At 37.3% G+C, this 25,307-nt stretch overlaps 1 protein-coding gene across 4 annotated transcripts in view; it reads right to left on the reverse strand.

The window, feature by feature from the left end:
• Positions 1 to 11,049, reverse strand: part of LOC114288327 (ankyrin repeat-containing protein ITN1) — a 225,990-nt gene extending 214,941 nt beyond the window's left edge. The window contains exons 1-4 of one of the 4 annotated variants that reach the window (XM_028231827.2): positions 10,550 to 11,049; positions 7,933 to 8,423; positions 6,969 to 7,015; positions 2,919 to 3,181 (exon numbers count right to left, since the gene is read on the reverse strand). In XM_028231827.2, the coding sequence (XP_028087628.2) occupies positions 7,009 to 7,015; positions 7,933 to 8,423; positions 10,550 to 10,801 (750 nt within the window). In that variant the 5' untranslated portion in view covers positions 10,802 to 11,049 and the 3' untranslated portion in view covers positions 2,919 to 3,181; positions 6,969 to 7,008. Of the gene's footprint in view, positions 1 to 2,918; positions 3,888 to 6,968; positions 7,016 to 7,932; positions 8,424 to 10,549 lie in introns of those variants that run through there. The other 3 variants (XM_028231828.2, XM_082883651.1, XM_082883653.1) reach the window with 3 other exon arrangements.
• Positions 11,050 to 25,307: the final 14,258 nt, after the last annotated feature.

Here is a 25,307-nt window from a genome sequence, read left to right on the forward strand (position 1 = left end):
ATTGGAAGCGTGTTTTGGAACTTGCCTCATATGGTAGTTGGATGTAACACTATATATGTTGAATATATTGTTGAAATTGGAAGGATAGTGCATAATGTTGATGCATGTTGAAAATACATATGTTGTTTACATATTGTGATATGTCTCTTGTTAAAGGGATGGGATGATCGGTAATGGGTCGAATTGTTGAATGTTAAAATGTAACATTGTTTAAAATGGAGGAAAACTTGTTTTTGAAAACTTGTGTTTAATTTCGGGGACGAAATTCTTTAAGGGGGGGAGGTTATAGCGATCCCGGGTTTACCCTTGTTGTATAGTGATCCGGACATGTGTCCGTGGATGTTGGTAGTTGTTTATTATCTTGTTTACATCCTTTCTTACTTTGTATTTGAGTTATAGGATGTGTTGGGCGGGTTGGTTACAGGTTGGTTGAGTTTAGAAACCAAAACTAGTTGCCCAGATTTTTGGCCTGTACGCTCGAGCGGAGGTGTTGGCGCTCGAGCGGATAATACACCCATCCAGTATTTGTTGTGCAGTGTTGTACGCTCGAGCGTGGAGTTGGCCGCTCGAGCGAATCTGTGTGAGTGGCCGCTCGAGCGTAGGGATTGGGAGCTCGAGCGGAGGCCTGGTTCTGCAAAAGTGCTGGGCGAGTGCATTCTGCGCTCGAGCGGGAGGTTGGCCGCTCGAGCGGAAGTCTGTGAGTGGCCGCTCGAGCGGGGTGTTTTACGCTCGAGCGTAAGACTGGGTTTAAATCCCGAAATTGTGACTTTTCAAATCACTTTTTCACTTTCTCTTCTCTCTCTTACTTTTCCAAAATCACCATTGTTGAGCCTCTCACTCTAGACTCTACCTTCTCTCTAGGTTTTGATCTAGTAGGAGTGATTTACTCACCTTTGGCCTTTACAAAAAAGTTATTGATCGTCGAGGGCTTCATTTTAATCTGAAAATCTCGGGTTTTGGAGCACGTTGGGTTTTGTCGTCTTCTCCTTTGGGACTCCGAATTTGAGGTAGGGATAACCTACTCCTCTCTATGGGTTTTGTCTTTAAATTTTGGTATTTTGAGATGTTGGGCTTGGTTTGGTAAATTTGTGAAAGTTTGGGGCTTTTGTGTAATTTTACAAAAGTTGGGGTTTTATTCATAATAAACCTAGATGCATGTTTGGCATAGAAAAATAGAATGATTGTTGAATCATTGATGAAAATGGGACCTAAGGGTTGAAATGGTAATTATGGAAAATGGCCTAATTACATTGTTTAATTAATTGGGATAATTAATTGGTGAGAAATGAGGAAATGAAATGTTGATTGAATATCCATTTGTGCATTTATTTTCTGTTTTAGAAATAACTGCTTTGGGCTATCGGTGGAGGATAGTCGAGATTGTTGTAGACAATGCATGATGATTAGGTAAACGGAAACTAATCAATGGAATGTGTCATGGAACTTGACGGTTGATAGAATACATTAATTGTGTGTATTGTGTGATTGTATATAGAACCAATGTGTTTATATACGTTATGTGTAGAGGAGGAGATAGGGGATGTACTCCGCGGTTTAGGGGAAGATAGGGGATGTACCTCTAAACCGGATAGGTATTGGGAGGAGATAGGGGATGAACTCCGTAGACAGAGCTCATATGCTTGTCTAGAGAAGTGAAGATAGAGCTCATATGCTTATCTTTGTGAAGTGTGGATACAGCTTGTATGCTTATCTGTGGATATTGTTGATATACATATCTGTTGTAGAGTGTGGATACAGCTTGTATGCTTATCTGTGGATATTGTTGATATACATATCTGTTGAGAATGTGGATATAGCTTTTATGCTTATCTGAATGTGAGATATAGTTTTTATACATATCTGTGGAAATGATGATAGAGCTAGCATGCTTATCTGTTGAAAAAGGGAAAATGAAAAGTAATTGGGACTTGTAAGTCGTTGACATAAATATGTAATTTATGTGATTGTATCAGTGTTGACCAACTATCAATTGCCAATGTTTTAGTCATTGTCCATGGTTGGTTTAGTGTATTTCTACTGGGCTGTGGCTCACCCTATATGGGAATATCATTTTCAGGTACAGGAAGCATGCCACCTCCAAGGACATAGCTTGGAAGGCTAGAGGCGGACATAGTGTAGTTGTTTTACTTTTGATGTATTACATGTAACTTCAAGCCAAGGGCTTAATGTGTAAACGAGTTAGTACTCTTTTGTTGAAATCAAGTGTTAACTTGGAAAGCTGTAAGCCCGTAGGGCATTTTGTTTTGATGTTAACATGTAATACTTATGTAATGAAACTCAATGAAATAAAGGAATGTGGTTAGTTTATATGTAAATGCTTGTCTTATCTGATGGGTTTAATGTTATTATTTTGTGGGCGTTACAATTACATCTCAAATGAGAATAAATGACCACCAAGAGGGTGAGCAACAGATTAGAAACAAAAAAAAACAAAAAAACAAAAAAAAAATCCACTTTTGCACATCTCAAAATAAGAGGCTGAACTAATTGACTCTTGAAGCACAAAGGAACTGGGCACCTGGGGTTCTTTCATGGTTCTACACAACAGGATTGGAGAAAAAGTGGATAACAAGCTATCCTTACTAAGAAAATAATGGCTAGACAAAAATAAATTATATTTATATCCGCTTCTTATACATTTTGCCTGCATATTTTTGAACCTTCAAATTCTACATGGATCTCCCTCTCTGTCTTTATTCCCATTGGATTACTCACTAACCACCCCTCATCGTCACAAAGCATGCTGGTGTCAATTTTGTCAATGTGCATAAGCTCATCCGAAAACAGCATCAAACTTTTCCCTCATGTCAAGTGCCACTTCAAGCACATCAGATTGTATAAATACCTGTTCCACTGTAATGCCCTCATAAAAAAACCCATAATATCATACAGTCAAGTTACAGGAAAAACATATTATATTACAATCATCAGAGTATCCTTACAAAATGTATTACACATTGACAGCAAAAGTAACTGCCCTATAGGCTTACAACTTTCCAAGTCAACACTTGGTTACAAAAAGAGAGTACTAACTCAAATACATATTAAGCCATTGGCTTGAATTTACACGAAATACATCCAAAGGGAACACAACAACAAAATAGTCTATCTGCCTCTAGCCTCCCAAGCTATGTCCTTGGAGGTGGCATACAATCGGTACCTGAAAATGAAGTCTCATATAGGGTGAGCCACAGCCCAGTAGAAATATACTAAACCAATTATAAACAATGACTAAAATAATAGCATTCAATAGATGGTCCACACTTATATTCCAACTTATATCATATTACAGTTTCATGACAATCATGTCCATGTTATATTTTATCTCCCATTCCTTATTCGACATTAAGTTTGAAAACAAGGCTCAAAGTCTGGCCAAATAATTTAATGAGATTATAACCCATCACTAAAATACTCTCGAAATTCATTATGGATACACATTTTGGTGCTGTATCAATAACACATAAAACCACTTTCATACTTCACAAATGATAAAGATATACATTTTAGTGCTATATCAAATCAAACAAACACTTCCATACTTCACAAATGATACACATTTTAGTGCTGTACCAATCTCAAACAAAATCCGGTTTAGAGGTCCATCCCCCATCTCCCAATAAACCGTGGAGTACATCCCCCATCTCCTCCCACACAAAACAATGTATATAAGCAATTATCATATACAAATTTAATCAATCAAGACAAGTGATACACATTTTAGTGATATATCAATGTCAAACAAAACACTTCTATAATTCACAAATGATACACATTGTAGTGCTGTATCAATCTCAAACAAAATCCGGTTTAGAGGTCCATCCCCCATCTTCCAATAAACCGTGGAGTACATCCTGTATCTCCTCCTACACAAAACAATGTATATAAACAATTATCATATACAAATTTAATCAACCAATACAAAATTTGATGTATTATACCAACCGCTATACTCGATATCATACCCAATGGATTAGTTTTAGTTTGCCTAATCATCATACATTGTCTACAACAATCAAGACTATCCTCCACCGATAGCCCAAAGCAGTTATTTCTAAACAGAAAATAAATGCACAAAATGGATAAAGTATCAACATTTTATCTAGGTGAGCGATAAATTAATCCAACAACACCCTTAGACCCCGTACTTTTCCAATTTGAATATTTCCTATTCAATTTCTCATTTCCCTAAATTAATTATACAAATTAATTTATCACAACAGTTAGGGCTTTTTCCCATATTCACAACACTAACCCTAAGGTTCCGTTTTCCATCAATGATCCAACACCAAGTCCATTTTCCAATGTATTATATATATATATATATAAAGGTTTTTATGTTTGAAACCCCATCTTTTGAAAATTACACAAAGACCCCAAAACCTTCTCAAAATTACCCAACAACCCCCAACATATCAAAATGCCAAAATTTAAAGACAAAGCTCATAAGATGGAATAGGATATCCCCACCTCGAAGTTAGAGCTCAAGCGGAGAAGAAGACCAAACTCAAAGTGCTCCAAACTCCAAACTTATCGGATCAAAATGTAGCCCTCGACGATCAACACACTTTTTGTAAAGGCCAAAGGGTAGGAGAACACTCTAACTAGATCAATCCTAAGAGAGAAGGGAGATTCTAGAGAGAGGAGCTCTCAAAAGATATTTTGGGAAAGTAAGAGAGAGAAAAGAAAAATGAAAAGTGATTCAAAAATGCCCAGCTGCCAACTGATATACGCATGACCCGCTCGAGCGTATAATAGAACGCTCGAGCGTTAAGCGCAAAAAACTAGACCAGCTCGAGCGCAAGAAGGCCCGCTCGAGCTCCAAGACACAAGAATAAAATACATCCGCTCGAGCGCGAAAACCAGTTCGCTCGAGCGTAGATTCTCTTCTCCCAGTATTTTCACAGACAGTGAACACCCCGCTCGAGCGCCAACAGACCCGCTTGAGCGTAAGGAAACCCGCTCGAGCGTGAAAAACACATCTGCAAAAGTTTTGCAGAGGCACAGATACTAGAAGTGTGAAAACTCCGCTCGAGCGTGAAATGTTCCGCTCGAGCGGACAACCAAAAATCTAGGCAACAAGAAAAGGGACTAAGACTCAACCAACCTGTTCGAAACACGCCCAACACATCCTAAAGCTCAAACATAAGGAATTAAAGGATGACAACAAGACATATAACCACCAACTCCACGGGACGTAAGTCCGGAATACAGTAAATAAAGAGAGGGAAACCGGGATCGCTATATCCACAACAATCATACATCTCAGCAGGTGTTATATGCACGACAGTCGTGCCCACAATACAATTTAGATTGCAAATATCATCATGTAGAAGTAATAAAGTCGTGTGCTATAGAACTTTCCTTCTCTTTTTCCCTCTCTTTTCATAAAACAGTCTATTACTTTCAAGTAGGCAGAGAGATGCTCATGAATTCACGAAAATATGAAAAAAAAGAAATATCTAACCACCTGATCTATACTCTCCTGCCTAGTTGAGATATACTCGGGGGGAAAAAGAATAGGAGGGATAGGTTTCTTCTTAGCAACGGTAATCATTCCATCACCTTCTTGGCGTCGTTAGAGCAATGTCACCAGAAAATGCTAATACCTTAGCAAATTATGTTTTGGAACGCACATTCCGAAATAAAGTACACTTCCGTTCCAAAATAAATATAGTGATTCAAAACGATCCCAAAAAAATGTTCCGCTATGTTTCCTTAAAAGTGTCTTAAGAAGAAAAAGAATCAAATATAATATAAGGTGAGTGAAGTTTTGACAAGACAATGTCAAAATTGGGTCATAATGCTCGTAGAAATGTTTTTCTACATGATTAATTTGGAGGGAAAAAACTAAATTTTATTAGATGGCTAATAATATATATATATACATATATTTTAAAGATTACTCTAGAAGTATCTTTAAATCTTATATTATAAATTATAGAAATCTACCGCAATCATATTACTTTTTAGAGCATATGGTGTACCACATTTCCATTCCCATTTTACGTACAAGAACAATGAGGCACTTTTACATTCCTTTAATTTTTGAATGGAATGAAAATTTTGTGATCCTTTATCTTTGCATTATTGATTTTATAGGGGAGTTATCTTCTGTAGATGCTGAATATGATATTTTTGTTATCTTTTTGTATACCCCCCAGTGTACAAAGGTTACGCCCCTTTTTGCGTTTTTAAATACAATCATTTACCATGTGAGAGAAACAGAGAGAGGATTTCGCTTAAGATAGTCAAAACAGTGTCTAGCTTTGTGATTTTGTAGCAATCTAGCAAATTACTGAAGTACAATTCAAATGTTGATGGGATTTGGGAGAAAGCAATGTTCAGAAACAAAATGATTTTGAAAGTTCCTAGTTGTTTTCCCTATTTACCTATTTGAATAACTATCCAAAAAAACCTAGTTTACATACAGATACGACGCACTTCTCTTTTATGAGAAGTAAGAAGTAAAAGGAAAGAAAATAAAAGAAGATAAATAGAGTAAAAAAAATGTGCACAGTGAAAAAAAAAAATGAATCTTAGTGAGAAACAAGAAACATTTCAAGATTATTTACATAGGCTTAGCACTGAAATGTAAGGATTGATCAACCATCATCTAAGGTGAATTCAAATGTCAATGAAAATAGAATTTCTCTCTGCCCTGCAAATATGAACATGATGGGAAAAGAAAACCCATCCATCAAAAACAAATACTTGAAAACAAAAAGGACTGACAAAAAAAGATTGTCCAATATCCTTTATTTTTTCGATAATATAAAGAAATATGAAGGCTCGTGATTAATTTAAGTATGATTACATGGTATATATATATATATATATATATATGTATGTATGTATGTATGTATGTATATAAGTGTCAACAATCAGAGACTTTTGGTAATCTCTATTTCCGTAGAAGCCAATAGAACCATAAGCATAGAACTTACATCACTACTGATACAGATTTGGGTGCCCTGCCCTCTCGAACTAAATCCTGCACTTCCCACACAATTCAAACTTGTAAATAAATACATGAGGAAATATCATTTTGTCCTTTAAACTTTCACTTATTTTTTAATTTGATCTTTAGATTTCGATTAATATCAATTTTACATTCAAACTTTTGAAATTTTAATCAATTTAGCCCTTGCCGTCACATTCCATCTACAATTGGACGGAATGTGCTAACGTGGCACCAAAATTCATTAGAAATTTCATTTTACCCCCTAAACTATATCTTAAAAATCAATTTGCCTCCCAAACTGTACCTTAAAAATCAATTCACCTCTCATGTCAGCACATTTCATCAAATTGTAGATAGAATGTGAAAGCAGAGGCCAAATTGATCAAAATTTTGAAAGTTTAGGTGTAAAATTGATATTAATCGAAGTCTAGGGGTCAAATTGAAAAACACGTGAAAGTTTGGAGGGCAAAATGATATTTTCTCTAAATACATTGAAGAAAGCATAACATCAATAAACAATAGTACAGGCAGAATTATCATATAGGGGACGAATATATATATATATATATATATATCTAATCAAAAAATTTAGAAATAAAATACAAATTATAATATCAATTTCTACTAACGTGATCAAGTAACTAACTGATATTTGATTTTATTCTTTACAGATTATAGCTTATAATTAACACTAATTATAAAATATAAAAAAACAAAAAAAAAAAAACAAATTTCGTTTATTATATTTTGTCTTTTTTTAATTAATTTTATATTTTGATTACATGTTTCATAGACATACAGTGATAGTCAATTAAACTTTCTTTTAAAATCTAGAGAAGATGATTCTCAAAATTTGTAAAAGAAGAAAAATTTAGGAGCAAGTGTCAATAATATGTAAATAATTATAAATAATATTATTATAATAAATGGTGTTTTTGAAAATGTACCCATTTTGACGTGTAGTAAATATGCCCTTTACGAATCGAAAAGTAGCACTGTCCCTCATGTCGGTAATCAAGAAAAATGGTAGGGGAAAGCAGCCGATAACACAAACTGAAATAGCAAGGCCAGATGAATGTGCTAAGACAGCATATGTCCCTGTAACGAATGCCAACACCATTGCAACCGCAGCGTAACTAATAAGATAAGCAGCTCTATAAACTTTCCTCTCTAGCTTATCTAGATTGTTAGTCATAGCCCCATTCAAGTGGATGAGCACTGCTGAAGTGGATAATGACATGGCTATGGTATTTGTTACCTTAAAAGCTTTGAAAGCTGCTTCTCTTGTTAGAATCGCCATGCCTTGGTTTGGGCCATCGTTGCCATTGTATCCACCGGGCATCGTGAAACCAGCAATAAAGGCCACAGTTGCTACAAGTGTAGCTACTATCAATTGGGTTGCCCCTGCTTGCTTCAGGTCTATGCGTGTCATTAAATTCTGCAAATAAAAAGCAAAATAAAATAAAACAAATAAAAAATTATAGAAGGCAAATTTCGTTTTACCAGGTTACTTTTGCCCATGTGTGAATTATTCCATTCTCATTTGAAAATAATCACATAAACCCCTTGTAACGTTAAATATTGTGTAATTTAGGACTGGTTTGGCATAGACTATATAATCCATCTTTTTATCTTTTTATCGTTTTTCTATCACATCGCCTCTCTACTTTTCTGCACATTTTTTCGTAAAGAGACAAAAAGTGCACTTTTTTAGGACACACCAAACCAACCCTTAATAGCAAGTGTAAAACACGTATAGGCATAAGGGAGATTATATGCTCATTTCAAATTTTAAAGGAATAAATTACACATAAAATAAAGTATAGGAGTTAAGTTGCATTTTGTCTCCCAAATAAATAATGAAAATATCCATAGTTCGCACACCTGGATTACTTATATCTAGAGACAATTTAATCTTTTTCATTAAATCGTTAGCAGGGCTAATAGTATACTTTGGTTCGCAAATATGGCTACTTGGTTATTTCCTAAAGAGAAACGACGAAATCCCAACATAGGTCAAATCACAGTGTGATAAAGTAAAATTTGCCCAGTTATAAACACAAATAAATGGTAAATGCTATGAGTGACCTAGTGTGTAAGATTAAATTTAATTATTTAGTCATTATAGTGACTCACATGATATAACAATATTAATTATAGATTTAATAGGATTTATGTTCCATATCTTTAGTCACGAGTTTTATCTGATAGGTCAATAAGAAGAGTGGTTTTCAAGTTTCTTATTTTGATGGGCAAGTAGAGTTATATTTGAACAATGAAATTGGTCATTGCTTTGCCCATAAAATAACATACAGAGTACGCATCAAAAAATTCTGAATTCGCATATTTTAAAAGAGGTTAAGAGAGAGAAATGATTTATTCGTAAACCTAAAACTTAGCGTTTGTTTTCAATCATCTATTGAATCTCTAAAGTTTTCCGTAGCAATGGATTTAGGTAAGTACCACAGCAATGGATTCAGGTAAGTACAATTATTTACATGAAAATCATGATAGTTATAGATCTTGGATTATGAAGGTTGTTACATGCTTAATACCATAAAATTTATTTATATCGTGGACCATGTAGTTGTCCCTTGAAAATTTAAAATAACGAGAAAGTCAGACATTTGGGATTTGAGTCATCTTAACATCTTATATTTTTTAAACGAAATAAAAAAAAAATAAAGGGTTAAATTTATTTTATCCCCTTGTGGTTGGGGGTCAGAGCATTTTACCTCCCTAGGGTTCAAATATAGCTAGAAAATCCTCATATGATTTTAGATTAAAGTGTTACCATTGATTTTTCCATCCAAACTAACAAGAATGTGTATTTCACACACTACTTTTGAGAGTGGATTTGATTTCCTGAAAAATTAAAGTGAAATTAATATAAAAAAAAAATAATTTTATCCCAATTTTCTCCAAACCTAAAATTAGATGAATATGTTAATTAAAATAAAATAAATCAAATTAAAATATAATTAAAAATTGATCTAAAATATAAAATACAATTAAGAAATGATTTAACATATAATTAAATAAAAATATAAAATAAATAATAATTAAAAATTGAACTAAAATATAAATAAATTAAGATTAGATTAACATGTTAGGAATTTTAATAGATAATTAAGCATTTAAGATTAATTGTGATCTAAAATATTAAATTAAAATAAGATTAGAAATTTTGTAATTAGAATAAATAATTAAATATTTAGGATTAATTGTGATATAAAATATAATAAAATTAAAATTAGGATAAAAAGTTAAGAATTAAAATAAATAATTAAGAATTTATAATTAATTGTGATCTAATTAAATTAATGTTAAACCTGATAAATTATGTGTATGGGAGGAGATAGAGAGAAAATAACAAAAAAAAAAAAAAAAAAAAAGATTTGATGGTATTATAATCATTTTATATGTGGTCCAAAATCACATGCCTCTCTGATTATTTTTGAGCCATAAGGAAGTTTAGCCTGATTCTGATGAGGTAAAATGAATTTAACCCAAAAATAAAAAATAAAAATGATTGTAAATGAAGTTTAACCCGTTGGTTCTGACCTCAGTAGTAACCAGGATATTGCGCCAAGCTTGATTGGCATTTTTAGCAACCTTGATTCTTGGAAAGATCCGTTCTGAGACGCCTTGCTGGAGGAGATAAAGAGCTTTAGCATCCTTCTGTTGCTCCTCCTCGTTGGTCTCATCGTACCCATTCTGTACCGTATCCCACAAACCCTTAGATAAAAGCAGAGTTTGCATCTTCACAGCCCAACACTCGTAGTCGGTACCGTCAAAAATTGGAATTGTGGCCATGTAGAGTTAACTCTGTTAAGGATATTCACTTCTTCACCTTGCAGCTGATCTTCCTTCCACAAACCATAAACTCTACCACTTCCATATGGAATGGAAGCCTTTTGAGTACGCCTATATAAGCTGTTGTTTCATCATTAAAAAATAAATAAAGAAATAACAGCCAGCAAAAATTGACTTTCGCAAGGACGGATGTAGTTTTTTAGAGTTTGGGTTACAGCTGCACGTGGTGCGCTGCAGCACATTTTATTAGGTTTATTTTATGGCTTAATTCGATAATTTAAATCGTTCACATTTTAAAAATTATTAAGTAGAATATATCTGTAAAAAATCACGTCGATCGAATATCGTTATCTCTTTTATCAAATTATATTTGTATTGAGTTTTATATATCAAATTATATTTTTTTTTAAATACAAATGTGATTTGATAAAAAGGCCAACGATATCTGATTAGCGTAATTTTTTACTGATATATTCTACTCGATAACTTCTAAAATGTGAACTGTTTAAATTATCAAATTAAACCTTGAAATAGACCCGATAAAATATATAACAATTGCTATTTTGTACCATACGCAATAGCAATCTCAAACACGTTTTTTCAACAGCAAAAGAAGGGGTGGTATGCAGATTTGGAATTCTATCTTAATTGGATTCTTGTCGTACATTTTGACTCTTCACAACCTATGTCTACAAGTAGAGATGGCCACTTGATGGATTGAGAGCGGGCAAGGGCCGGTTAACATTATAATTTAAAAAATAAAAATATTAATTAAATTTATAAAGAATAGAGTACATATTATGAATAATAATTTATGATTAATAAAAATTAAGAGATGTAAGATGAGAAAGAAGGAGTGAAATTCAATATTTAATATAATATTTGAGTTTTAATATTATTATATTAAAAAAATTAGATAAACATTCATTTTCAACTTTGGATAGTATAAGAGGTCCAATATGTTTTTTCTTGTTAATTAAGGTCCCTCAATAATATTATTAAATAAATTTTAACTTGTCATGGAAAAATATTTATTTGTGACGAACTGAAATTTCTCTATGGCTAGCTTCTATTTAATTTTTATTTTATATAATATAAAAAAATTAAATATAATTATCATATTTTTATTAAATAATATATTATTTTATCCTGTGCAATTGGGGATTCAAATCCTAATGAGCTGGTTTGGGTTGGGGTTAAAAGTTGTTCAAAAAATCGAAGAGTATGTTTCGAATTGGGGTCTCTCTTTGATAAGTGCTTCAACAAAGATCTCTGTTTCACAACAAATTGTGATAAAAAGTGAATGTGTGGTTCGACTTTCTTTCATTTCATCTCCTAATTGCACCTGTACGGAGATAGCAAATAATAGAGATCTCAAATCTCTATGGGATTCATCCACATGCATGTGAATTTGTATGGATCTTACACTCATATGAGAGATTTGATAAAAAATTTGGTAATCATTTGGGATCCATAGTATTTTCCAATAATAATAATCTACCAATTGTTTTTAAAATTATGTCATTAGAAATGAAATTAAACATGTAAAATTAGAGGAATGTAATATCACTTTATTTAACTAGTCTATTTTCTTTTCTGTTTTTTTTCTTTTCATTAATGATCTACACGACCAGCCTATTAATGATCTACTCAATCAACTTAACAATATAAGCAGTTTGAACTTGTAACGCCCTCAAAATAAACCCATAATCATATATTCAGGATACAAGAAAGAGATATCATATTCCCAACATCAGATTATTCTTACAAGAGATATTACATGTTGACAACAAAAATAAATGCCCTATAGGCTTACAACTTTCTAAGTTAATACTTGGGTTCAACAAAAATAGAGTTCTAACTCTTTACACAAAATAAGCCTTTGGCTTGATATACATGTAACACACAAAATAATCACAAAAGTAAGCCTTCTGCTTCTACAACCTCCCAAGCTACGTCCTTGGAGGTAGCATATCACCTGGACTTGAAAATGATGTCCCATACAGGGTGAGCCAATGCCCAGTAGAGATATGATAAACATAATATGAGCAATAACTAAAACATTAGCATTTGATAAATGTTTAACTCATATAAACCAACATACAGCACAATCCAAATCCATGACAAGTATGTCCATGATCCTTTCCAATATCAACAATTTAAATGAGATTATAATTCATAATAAAACACTTCCATACTTCACAATTCACATGAGATAACAACTCATATTAAAACACTTCATACTTCATAAATGATACACAGATTTGTTGTATCAATGGAGTCCATCCCCTATCTCTTTCCAAATAAAATCCGGTTTAGGAGTCCATCCCCTATCTCTTCCCACACAATACAATGTATATAAACAATTATCATATACATGATCAATCAATACACAAATTCGATGTATTATTCCAACTGTCATATTCAATGACATAATGAATCGATTAGGTTTAATTCACTTAATCATCATGCAGTATCTACAACAATCAATAAGCTCATTTTAAGACCCAAGATATACATCTATTGGTCAAAATAGCAAAAACCCCTCTTTATTCAAGTTGAAACCCTAACACCCAAAATCACCCAACTTCAACATTAAATCAAAATGACCAAAAGTTTATGTCAAAGATCATAAAAATGAGTAGTTATCCCTACCTCAAATGAAGAGACTCAAAGAAGATGATGAAGAAACTCGGATGTGCTCCAAACCCACAATTTTTTAGATCAAAACGAAGATCAAGGGAAGCTCCACACTTAATACAAAGGAACTAGGGTAGAAGATCACTAGAACTAGATGTATTTATAGAGAGAAGATGTAGTCTAGAGAGAGAAACTCTCAAGTTATTCATTCAATGAACTTCATTGAATAGATTAATGTCTCTCATACATTCATGATACATAATGTATCTTCTATATTAATGAATTCATTAGATAGATTAATGTATCTTACATATTCATAATAGATATATAATGCATCTCTAAGATTCATTCATAATGAATCCATCACATTCAATGTATTAGCATTAGTCTTCAATACATTGTATATATAGGTGCATTCATCAATGATTAGTCACCATCTAATTGATGTACATGAATCTTACTTAATGAAGATGAATCTAGTATAATCATGTATAAGCTTCGAAAAGTTAGAGAAAGAGAATGTCCCGAAAAAGTGATCCAAAAAGCTATTTTTTCGGACTGATATACAAACAGGTTCGCTCGAGCGTCAAAAGCCCCGCTCGAGCGTGAAGCCCAAAATCTGGACATCAACCTTTGGTTTCCAAACACAACCAACCTGTTTCAAACCTACTTAACACGACCCAAGACTCATATACAAAGAGTAAAGGACGAAAACGGGAATAAGACAACAACACATCCACGGAACCGAGTCTGGAATACAATTAAACAATGAAGGCAAAACCGGGATCGCTATAGAACTATTGAAATAACCTTGAAACAAACCCCCACGAGTCTCACAACAATTACCATTGTGTGATACTTATAGTAGCACCCCCGATTCCTCAAAATTTTGCCCATAATTAAAATATGTAAATAAATTTATTTTGAATACAACTCATAAAGTACCAATTTTAAATCTACACTTTACATTTCACTTTATTGGTAAAATTTTGATTAAATTTTTATAGTAACTAGAATTATTGGGAAATTTTGCTGAGAGATCCATTAAATTGTAGCGAGGTGTATGGCATTAGGTCCGAGAATTGTTTTATTTTAGGGGTTGTTTGGCATCTTTGATATTAGTATATTTTTATCTTTTTTAGTCACATCACCTCTTTATTTTTTTATACATTTTTTTTCATAAAAAGTTAAAAAGTATACTTATTTAAATCGTTCTAAACAACCCCTTAGTTATAAAGAGATGATCAATAAAATTATTCAGTGGGAAAGACGAATTTGTTTTGAAGAATAATATTTTTCAATTTTACCCATTGTTACCAAATCGTCAGTTGTCAATCACCGAAAAAGTTTCCAAATGGTGGCATCTGGCATCAGCTGGTGGTGGTGGTGATATGAACAAATAGATAGATTAGTTGGACACACAAGTGACACTAGACGTATATGTGGAATAATAGACAAATAAACAAATAGATTAAAGTAATATAAATAAAGAAACCCGACCAAATAGATTTGATGATGTAAGGACCAGTCCAATTAGGTCTGAACTTGCCCCTAGGGTTATAGATGGGAGCTCGGTTGTCTTTGAGCACCAAATCCCCTTCTTTCAGATTCTTGGACTTAACTTTCTTATTGAAAGCCCTGGCAATTCTGTGTTGATGACCTTGGACATGGTACAGTACTTTCAGCCTCCTCTCGTCGAACAACATTAGTTCCTCAAACCTCTTCTGTTGCCAATCCACTTCTGCTATCTGGCACTCAACCATAACTTGCATCGACGGAACCTCAACTTCAATCGGCACAATAGCCTCCATCCCATAAATCAGAGAATACGGAGTTGCCCCAGTAGATGTTCGAATTGATGTTCTGTAGCCCAAAGAGCAAATGGCAGCTTATCTGGCTAGTCCCTGTAGGTTTCTACCATCTTCTGTAGAATGTGCTTGATGTTCTTGTTGGCAGCCTCAACAGCTCCATTGGTTTACGGCCGATATGTGGATGACTTATGAAAAGCGACATTGTATTTCTTCAACAAGTCGATCACTTCCTTCTTGAAGTAGGAACCATTATCCGAGATGATCTCATTCGGGACCCCATAACGATAGATGATATTATTCCTGATAAACTTGGCTACATGTGACGCTTTCAGCACTGTGTAGGATTGGGCCTCGACCCACTTTGTAAAGTAGTCTCTCGCTACCAGGATATACTCATGCCTGTTTGACCCCTTCGGAGTAACTACCCCAATAACATCAATTCCCCAAACTGAAAACGACCACGATGAAGTCATGTTATACAGCTTCGATGGCGGGATATTCATGCGATTTGCATTGATCTAGCATTTGTGGCATTGCCGAACAAAACCGATACAATCCTTCTCCATGGTTGACCAGTAGTAACCCTGTCTGAGAATTTTTTGAGCTAGCATCACACCGTTCATGTACGAACCACACTCTCCTCTGTGGATGGCCTCTATTAAGCGCTTCAACTCTTCAGCATCAACACACAGTTTATGCATTCCCAGATGGCCCCATTTGTACAATTTACCCCCGCAGATGATAAACTAAGCAACCATTCGCCGTATTGCCCTTTTATCTTTGGCATTTGCCCCTACTGGATAAGCCTCCTTTTCCAAGAAGTTCCATATGTCATGATACCAAGGGTTCTGATCTTGTACTTCATCTATCGTGGCAATCAACTCATAGGCCGGCACATACCTCTGTTCAATAATGATCGGAAGCATCCGGACTCCCAAAGGGATGTCTATCATGGAAGATAGAGTTGATAAAGCATCAGGGAACCTGTTGCTCTCTTTTAACCGATGCGTGAAGGTTAGCTTCTCAAACCTGGGAATCAGAATGTCCAGGGTTTGGTGATAGATTTTCATCATTTCTTCTTTAACCTTCCAGTCTCCTTTCGCTTAAGACACAACCAGGTTCGAGTTCCCAATGACATCCCAACCATTTTGCCCTTAGTTCCAGGGCGGCTTCTAAGCCAGCAATACATGCCTCGTATTCTACTTCGTTGTTAGATACCTTGAACCGGAGTTTGAAAGCTAAATGTATGTGAGAATTGTCGGGCACTATCAGCAACACCCCTATCCCATACCCGTACTGGTTGGACGCTTCGTCAAAGTACATAGTCCAAATCTCTTCTTCAACCTGCAGAATGGCCTCACCCAGAGAATAGATACTCTACTGCTTCGTCACCCTCCACTGGGTGATTGGCCAGGAACTCTGCTACCGCTCTCCCCTTCACAAACTTGCGAGTCATATACTTCAAATCGAATCTGAAGAGAAGAAGCAACCAACGGGCTAGCCTACTCGTAAGTGCTAGTTTCTCGAAGAGATATTTGATGGGATCCAATCTCAAAACCAAAATTACGGAGTGAGCTAACAGGTAGTGCCTCAACTTCCTGGTAGCCCATATCAAAGATAAACAAGCCTTTTCTAGCGGAGTATAACAGGTCTCATATTCCAGTATTTTCTTGCTCAGGTAATAGATGGCCTTCTCCACTTTATCCTCAGATTCCTGCACAAGCATGCAGCCCATTGTCGTGTCGGTTACTGACAGATATAAAATCAACGGTTTCCCCAACTCTAGCGGTAACAACACGGGTGGGTTCTGTAGATACTGTTTGATCTGCTTAAAAGCTACCTGGCATAAGTCATCCCATTGGAATTTATTTCCTTTCTTCAGGAGACCAAATAGTTGTTCACAAGTTAAGGTTAATTTTGCAATAAACTGTCTTATGAAATTGCCCTTTACCCAGAAAGCAACGCACCTCCTTTTCAGTCCTTGGTGGTGGCATTTCTAAGATGGCCTTAATCTTGGAAAGATCGACTTCGATGCCCCATTGTGTAATCAAGAATCCCAGCATTTTCCCTGCTCTGACACCAAAAGTATATTTCTGAGGATTCAGTCGCAACCGATATTCTCTGATCCGTTGGAAAAATTTCTTCAAGGCGGTGTAGTGGCCCTCTCTTTCCTTGGACTTGACAATCATGTCGTCCACATACACCTTAACCTCTTTGTGGATCATATCATGCAAGATCGTAGTTGTAGCCCGTTAATAAGTAGCCCCAACATTCTTCAAACCGAGCGGCATTACCCTATAGCAGTAGGTTCCCCACGGCGTGGTGAAGGCAATCTTCTCCCTATCCTCGGATGCCATCAAGATCTGGTTACACCCAGAAAACCCATCCATAAAGGAGAGCAACGCATGGCCCGCGGTGAAGTCCACCAATTCGTCAATGTGCGGTAGAGGAAAGTCGTCCTTTAGACTAGCTTTGTTCAGATCTCTGAAATCCATACACACCCGAATTCTGCCATCTTTCTTCGGCACCGGAACAATGTTGGCCAACCAAGTAGGATACTCAGATACTAGTAAGAACCCTGCATCTATCTGCTTTGTGACCTCTTCCTTGATTTTCAGAGCCCAATCCGAGCGTATTCTCCGAAGCTTCTACTTAACGGGTCAGGCCTCAGGGTCAAGAGGGATCCGGTACTGTACAATCTCAAGATCGATTCCAGGCATGTCTTCGTAGGACCACGCGAAAACATCTTTGAAATCTTTTAATAAAGCGACGAAGCGCTCGCGTTCCTCCGAATACAACGTGGACCTGATCTGGACCAGACGCAGATCCTTCTCAGTACCAACATTAATTGAAGTGATTTCATCAACCAAGGATTTTACAAACCTCTCTTCCTCTCGATCAATCAAATGTTTCAAAATCGGAGGAATTCCTTCCTCGTTGTTTTTATCAAAGTTTTGAAAGTCCTGATTAATGCAATACATAAATGGCACAGAAAAGTACTCAGAAACAGCAATGGTACCCTTCTTATTCACAACTTCCAGTTCGTCCAATTCCTCGGTTACAACTGACTCAAAAGAAAAGAAAAAAGATGACCTAGACAAAGCAACAGCGTCCGGGTTATCAACCCCAGGAATACCGAACTTTGACTCAGAAGAACTAGAATCTAATTTTGACTCCACAGACTTTGTGGAATCAGATTTTGGTTCACTACCTGATTCAGAACTGTCGGACAAAAAACCCTCCTCGAACTGCCAAATGAGGGAGGGTGCGATAGATGCGTCCAAATCGGAAGAAGGGCCCACAACCGATTGATCTCCAATCAAGGAAATAGAGAAGTCATCCCCCTAGCTCTCCGGTGTGATCTGAGGATCCGAGAGGAGACAAGCCAGCGCTGCTCCTATCTCGAGTTCTGTACCATCGGACTCATTCTCTATACCCTATTTAGCCACAACTAGTAGGTCAGTCTGCTCTTCTGCAACTTCATACCCTTGCAACTGTAGGCCAAAGGTATAAGGGTTGTGTAGCACTTCAGCTAATGCAACGGCACCCTTCAGGCCGCTCCTTCCCAGTCCCATTCCGGGTACATGTTGCAACTTACTCATGAGGTAGACGGATTGAGCACTGACATATAACCCCCTCATCAACAGCCATAATATTTTGCACTACCTGGGCCTCAGCCAAGGTGAACCCAAACAGAAAGACATCCTCCTCGCTGTGTACAATTTCTAGCACTGGTGTAACAACTTCCGGCAAAGGATGTATGGAAGAGTTCCCAAAAACAATAGCTACCCCCTTTCCATGGGGGTACTTCAGTATCTAATGTTGAGTGAAAGAGACAACTCTTACTTGGTGCAGCCACGGTCATCCAAGAAGTAAATTAAAAGTGGCTGGAACATCCAAGGCGTGGAACTCAATGTCCTGTTGCGCCGGGCCAACCTAGGTTCTAATCCGAACTGTCCCCATCACTTCCCGACTTGTATTGTCATAAGCCCGAATCACCTGGGCCATTGGTGCGAAGTTTATGGGTTTCAACCCGATAGCATAGGCCGTGCACGATGGACACACATTAATTGCAGACCCGATATCAACTAAGATGACTGCTATCCACTTCTCTTTACATTCCACAGAGATGTACAGTGGCTTGTTATGCTCAGAGCCCTCATGCGGTACTTCTTTATCTATGAACGTCAAAGTCGGCGAGGCACCTCCTGGAAATACCAGTTCCACTAACTGCTCGGCGGTTGTATCAATAGAGAGCTTGGCCTTATCCATTGCTGATAGGATGGCTTGTCTATGTACCCATGAAGCCATGAGCAAACCCTAGATGGAGATATCTGCCTGAATCTTTTTCAGCTGCTTCAGTACAGCTTCCTCTTCCAACAGTTTATCTTTCTACTTCTCAGCTTCCTTATCTTTCCTTGATGCTTCTGATTAGTCCAGGTGTGGGGGCTTAAAGTACCGCCCACTCCGAGTCATGTGATCGACTTCCTCGGTATACCATGTATCATCTGGCAAATTCTGTCCCAAATCCTCATCCGTGTGGGCAAGATGCAAGTCTTCATCTTCCCACCACATTCCCTCGGCAACCGACAAACAACTGTCCGGTTCCGCTGTAATCTTTCCCATGTTCACAACACAATCAGTCCCCTCAGGACCTTTGGCCTTTCTAACCCTCTGATCAGTCTCAGTTCTTTCCTGCTCAAATCGCTTCAGTGCAGCCACCTGTTCTGTATCAGCTGTACATAAGCTACCCAATTCTTGAGCAAAATTCTTAGAACCGGTGTTGTCCGGCAACTTCCCCTTATTGTCGACCGTTTCGGTCGTTACAGCAATCCCCGTTTCCAATTGTTCCTGCTTCGGTTGAGACCTCTCATCAACATCTGGTTCATCACTGAGCCACCCTGTATTATTTGTTAATCCGTTGATATCAAACTAGCCAATCTGTACATTCCTTAGATCTTGTTCATTGAAGAACTACAGATTACTGATGTCCTCCTCAAGCGCAGCTAAGTCATCCAGTCCTTGGCTTGGCCCGTCCTCCCGGACTACATTAATCTTCATCCTTCCATCCTCGGTCTGGCCTGCCTAGTTGGCACAATGTAACAGCAAGGGTTGTACTCTTCTTCAATTAAGCTCATGGAGCCCTCAGGCATACCTTCTTCCATCATAGCCACCGCCACGGGTTCGGGTTGGGATATGGACGCGTTCATCATGCATAGGTCTATGCTTTGTAGGATGAACAGCACCGGCTTAGACAAGTGGGAGCGGGTAATGTATATGCTGGGGTCGTATACGACGACCATTGTTTGGATAAGGTTTACTTGTCTAGGTGGAGGAGGGGGTTGGTTATGTGGTGGGAGTGGGTTTGTAGTGACGTTAGGCTTCTCAGGAAGTGCTATCGCTTTGTTGTCAATGAGATCCTGAATCTCGGTCTAAAGCATAGGTCGGTATCATGACCATGCTGCTGGTGGAAGGCGTAATCCTTGACCGGGTTGTGTGTAGGAGGGAGGGAATTAGGCAACAGGCACGTCTCTAGGGGCTTTAGATGTCCTTTTTTGATCAAGACCCCCAAGGCTTTAGATAGAGACATGTAGAGTGGGGTGAAAACCCTCTGGTCCCGGGATGGGTACTCTGCAGGTTGTGGGGTAGTTCCGGATGTACCAGTAAAAGGGGTGGCTGTTTTCGGTGTGGTGGTGACCATACCAACATCAGAGGTCCTTGCAGCTGCGTTACTACTCGTAGCCGTATTTGAACTGCGTGTAAAGGCCCTATTGGGCTGCTCTTTTTTATGGTCAATTGGACCCTGTTTCATCGCATCCTGTATCTGTACCCCTATCTCATGAAGGCCAGCAAATGTAGGTAGGGGTAGGACTATCATCTTTTGCCGCAGCTTCCGTTGCAGATTACGAACGACCATTCTTATCTGGTTCTTCTCAGCTGGCCTGGTGGTCATCATGGAGGCCTTGGTCCTCCACCGAGTGATGAAGTCGGAGAAGCCCTCATTTGGCTCTTGTCGAGTAGACTCAAGATCACGAATTGTGACCTCGATTTGAGTGTTATAGGAATATTGGGCGACAAAGGCCTTAGCAATCTCTTCCCAATTTCTCCTCACAGAATCCTCCAGTTTAGCATACCAAATAGCCGCAATACTCGACAGGGTCCGGCCAAAGAGGGATAGCTTCTGCAATCTAGTCAAGCCCATCGGCTACAGAATATCTGAAAATAGTCGCAAGTGGACCATGGGATCGCCCGACCTGTTGAAGCGGCCTATGTGTGGCATTTTAAATCTATCTGGCAATGTCACCGCCGAATCTGTATAGCCATCCTCTATGTCCGGGATCAAGTTGACACCCTAAGCCCTCTTAAAAAGCTTCTCAAGCTTGCTGACTTTCAGAGCGGTAGGATCAACTTCAAACTCAAACGGTGCCTTCGTTGGGTAGACCGGTGCTTTGGAAGTCTGGGTGGAATCGGATCCACTGGGATGTCCGCATTCTACTGGACATTGGTTGTGGGAGTAGGAGCTCTGGGTATTGGAATATCTTCAGGAGGTGGGTGGGATGCAGAAGTTGTTGCCTGCTGCGGTTGTTGTTGCTGTTGCTGTTGAAGCCTAGTAATCAGTTCAGCCTGTTGGGCTGCTTTAGCGAGCGGTAACTTCTGCTTGGCGAGCAACGTCTCGCTACATGGCCTCGATGGTCTGTTGAAGTGGGCGCATCATATCCTCCATACTATCTATGGGGTGTTGATCTATCAGAACCGGTGTATACTCTCTTTCTGAGGTAGAAGCAAAAAACTGGGCCCGATTGCACACATGTGACGTAGATAGTGACCGCTGAATTGGAAACTACTAAGCCAGTGATCTATGCCTGACTGTCCTCTGTCTCATAACCAGGGGTAGCAAAGCAAACACTGGTTGTCCTCCAATAAGATCCTCAGATAGGTAAATCCTCCTAACTTTGGTCCAGAGTGCTCGGGGGGAAACTGCCTCGTCAGAAGCAATTGTGAAATACTACCTTGCAAAAAGAAAATAAAGCAAAAAAAGAAACAACAATTAACAAACGCACAGCATCTCGGCTTAGACAAGGACAACACACAATTGAATCATAAGCGGGACAATATGTACTCAAACACTGATTTCTACCCCAAATTTCTGCCTCAAAACTGATACCCTCAAACTGATACCCTAACTTGCAATTGATACATACATTCCTGCAGAGTCACGCTCTAAAAGCACATATCAAGCAAGAGAGAGTCAAAACACCCCTATGCTGGGGTAGGGTTACCCTGTCCTAATTTCGTCAGGAGCTAGGGCTTCACTATGCACACATGCGGTTTCAAACAATCCTACATTCGGGTGAGTAACCTGTCCTAGTTGGAACAGTCTCTACGGCTTCCGATATGCAACTAGGTCAATTGGTCAAAAAGGGTGCCTCATCAAGACCACCTAATATACCTCTCACTCCTAACACCGAGAAATGAAAGGAGGATCAAACGGTACAACAGTAGTCCAGATCCAAGGTTTGTGTTCCCATAGTGGCAGAGCCCGTAACTGGTCAGCCTTATGGCACGCTTTTCTAAGCAAGCCTCCGGCAAACCGCTCAAGAATAGCAGATGGCAAACACTGTGACTTAAGCGCACTGGTGCAAATGCAATGCAAAAAAACACAGAAGTGTAGATAAAACAACATATCATGAGTTCGAGTCAAGTTCTCTAAATTCCCAGTGGAGTCGCCAGAAACTGTAGACTCAACTTTTTTGCACCCCCTTTTGGAGAGCTCAAATTTGGTCCTACAGTTCGGACTCCTGTCACAGTTCTGAATCTAATCTCACAAAGTACAATGTGAAACTAATAAACACCAAAGAGTCCAATCCGGAAAATCATTTTGGAAAATCAATTTTGAATCAAATAATGCCAAAACTGGACTACCTTGCCAGATTATAGAGTCGTCACCTAAATATTTTATTTTTTGAAAAAATTAGGAAACCCTGACTCATGCCAAAGGCCACGTGTCCGTCATCACCAAAGTTGCCTCAGCTCGGGAGCATCAAACTTTTCGAAACAACATCAAACTTTTCCCTCATGTGAAGTGCCATTTCAAGCACATCAGATTGTATAAATACCTATTCCACAACAATCATACATCTCAGCAAGTGTTATATGCATGACAGTCGTGCCCACAATACAATTTACATTGCAAATATCATGACGTAAAAATAACAAAGTTGTATGCTATAGAACTTTCCTTCTTCTTTTTTTTCCCCTCTCTTTCCATAAAACAGTCTATTACTTTCATGTAGGCAGAGAGATGCTCATGAATTCACGAAAATATGAAAAGAAAAAATATCTAACCACCTGATCTATGCTCTCCTGCCTAGTTGAGATATACTCGAGGCAAAAAAGAACAGGAGGGATAGGTTTCTTCTTAGCAACGTTAATCATTCCATCACCTTCTTGGCGATGTTAGAGCAATGTTACCAAAAAAAGCTAATACCATAACGAATTACGTTTTGGAACTCACATTCCGAAACAAAGTACACTTCCGTTCCAAAATAAATATAGTGATTCAAAACGATCCCAAAAAAATGTTCCGCTATGTTTCCTTAAAAGTGTCTTAAGAAGAAAAAGAATCAAATATAATATATGGTGAGTGAAGTTTTGACAAGACAACGTCAAAATTGGGTCATAATGCTCGTAGAAATGTTTTTCTACATGATTAATTTGGAGGGAAAAAACTAAATTTTATTAGATGGCTAATAATATATATATATACATATATTTTAAAGATTACTCTAGAAGTATCTTTAAATCTTATATTATAAATTATACAAATCTACCGCAATCATATCACTTTTTAGAGCATATGGCGTACCACATTTCCATTCCCATTTTACATACAAGAACAATGAGGCACTTTTACATTCCTTTAATTTTTGTTTGATGTCATGTTTGTGGAAGGGGGAGGAGCAGGTAATAGGACTTTTGAGAAAGTGGAAGAGGGAAATCATAGAATCAATGAGGCACTTCTACATTCCTTTAATCTTTGGATGGAATGAAAATTTTGTGATCCTTCATTATTGATTTTATAGGGGAGTTATCTTCTGTAGATGCTGTATCATTTACCATGTGAGAGAAACAGAGAGAGAATTTCACCCAAGATAGTCAAAACAGTGTCTAGGTTTGTGATTTTGCAGCAATCTAGCAAATTACTGAAGTACAATTCAAATGTTGATGGGATTTGGGAGAAAGCAATGTTCAGAAACAAAATGATTTTGCAAGTTCTAGTTGATTTCCCTATTTACATATTTGAATAACTGTCCAAAAAAACCTAGTTTACATACAGATACGACGCACTTCTCTTTTATGAGAAGTAAGAAGAAAAAGGAAAGAAAACAAAAGAAGATAAAATAGAGTAAAAAAAATGTGCACAGTGAAAAAAAAAAAGAATCTTAGCGAGAAACAACAAACATTTCAAGATTATTTACATAGGCTTAGCACTGAAACGTAAGAATTGATCAACCATCATGTAAGGTGAATTCAAATGTCAATGAAAATAGAATTTCTCTCTGCACTACAAATATGAACATGATGGGAAAAGAAAACCCATCCATCAAAGACAAAAACATGAAAACAAAAAGGACTGACAAAAAAAGATTGTCCAATATCCTTTTTTTTTCCAAAATTTTTTACGAACACACTTTTCTGATATAGAAGTATGTTTTTTTGGAACTGCCATTTAAAAATCAAGAGGTTACTCATTATTCTAGTTGGATGTGAAAGACATTTCTCTCCCTAGCCATTTCGGGTTCAGAAGATGTGAAATGGCATTTATCTGTAGTTAATCCCTATAAGAACAGTGCGTTCTGAGGTGTGAAATGCATTCTGAAGCCATTTTGTGAAATCCTAGTGCTGATTCAATAGTGTCAACTCTAGCATGGCTTCTATAAAAGACGAAGCCATTTAACCAAGCAAAATATCTTCTGATGTAATGTTGGCAACAGGGAAAGTCTTTTGACAGGCTAACGATACACAATGTGTTAGTGTTAGTTAAATGCCTCGGT

Source organism: Camellia sinensis, chromosome 1 (genome assembly GCF_055761805.1).
Source record: "Camellia sinensis isolate YWXY chromosome 1, ASM5576180v1, whole genome shotgun sequence".
NCBI lineage: Eukaryota > Viridiplantae > Streptophyta > Magnoliopsida > Ericales > Theaceae > Camellia > Camellia sinensis.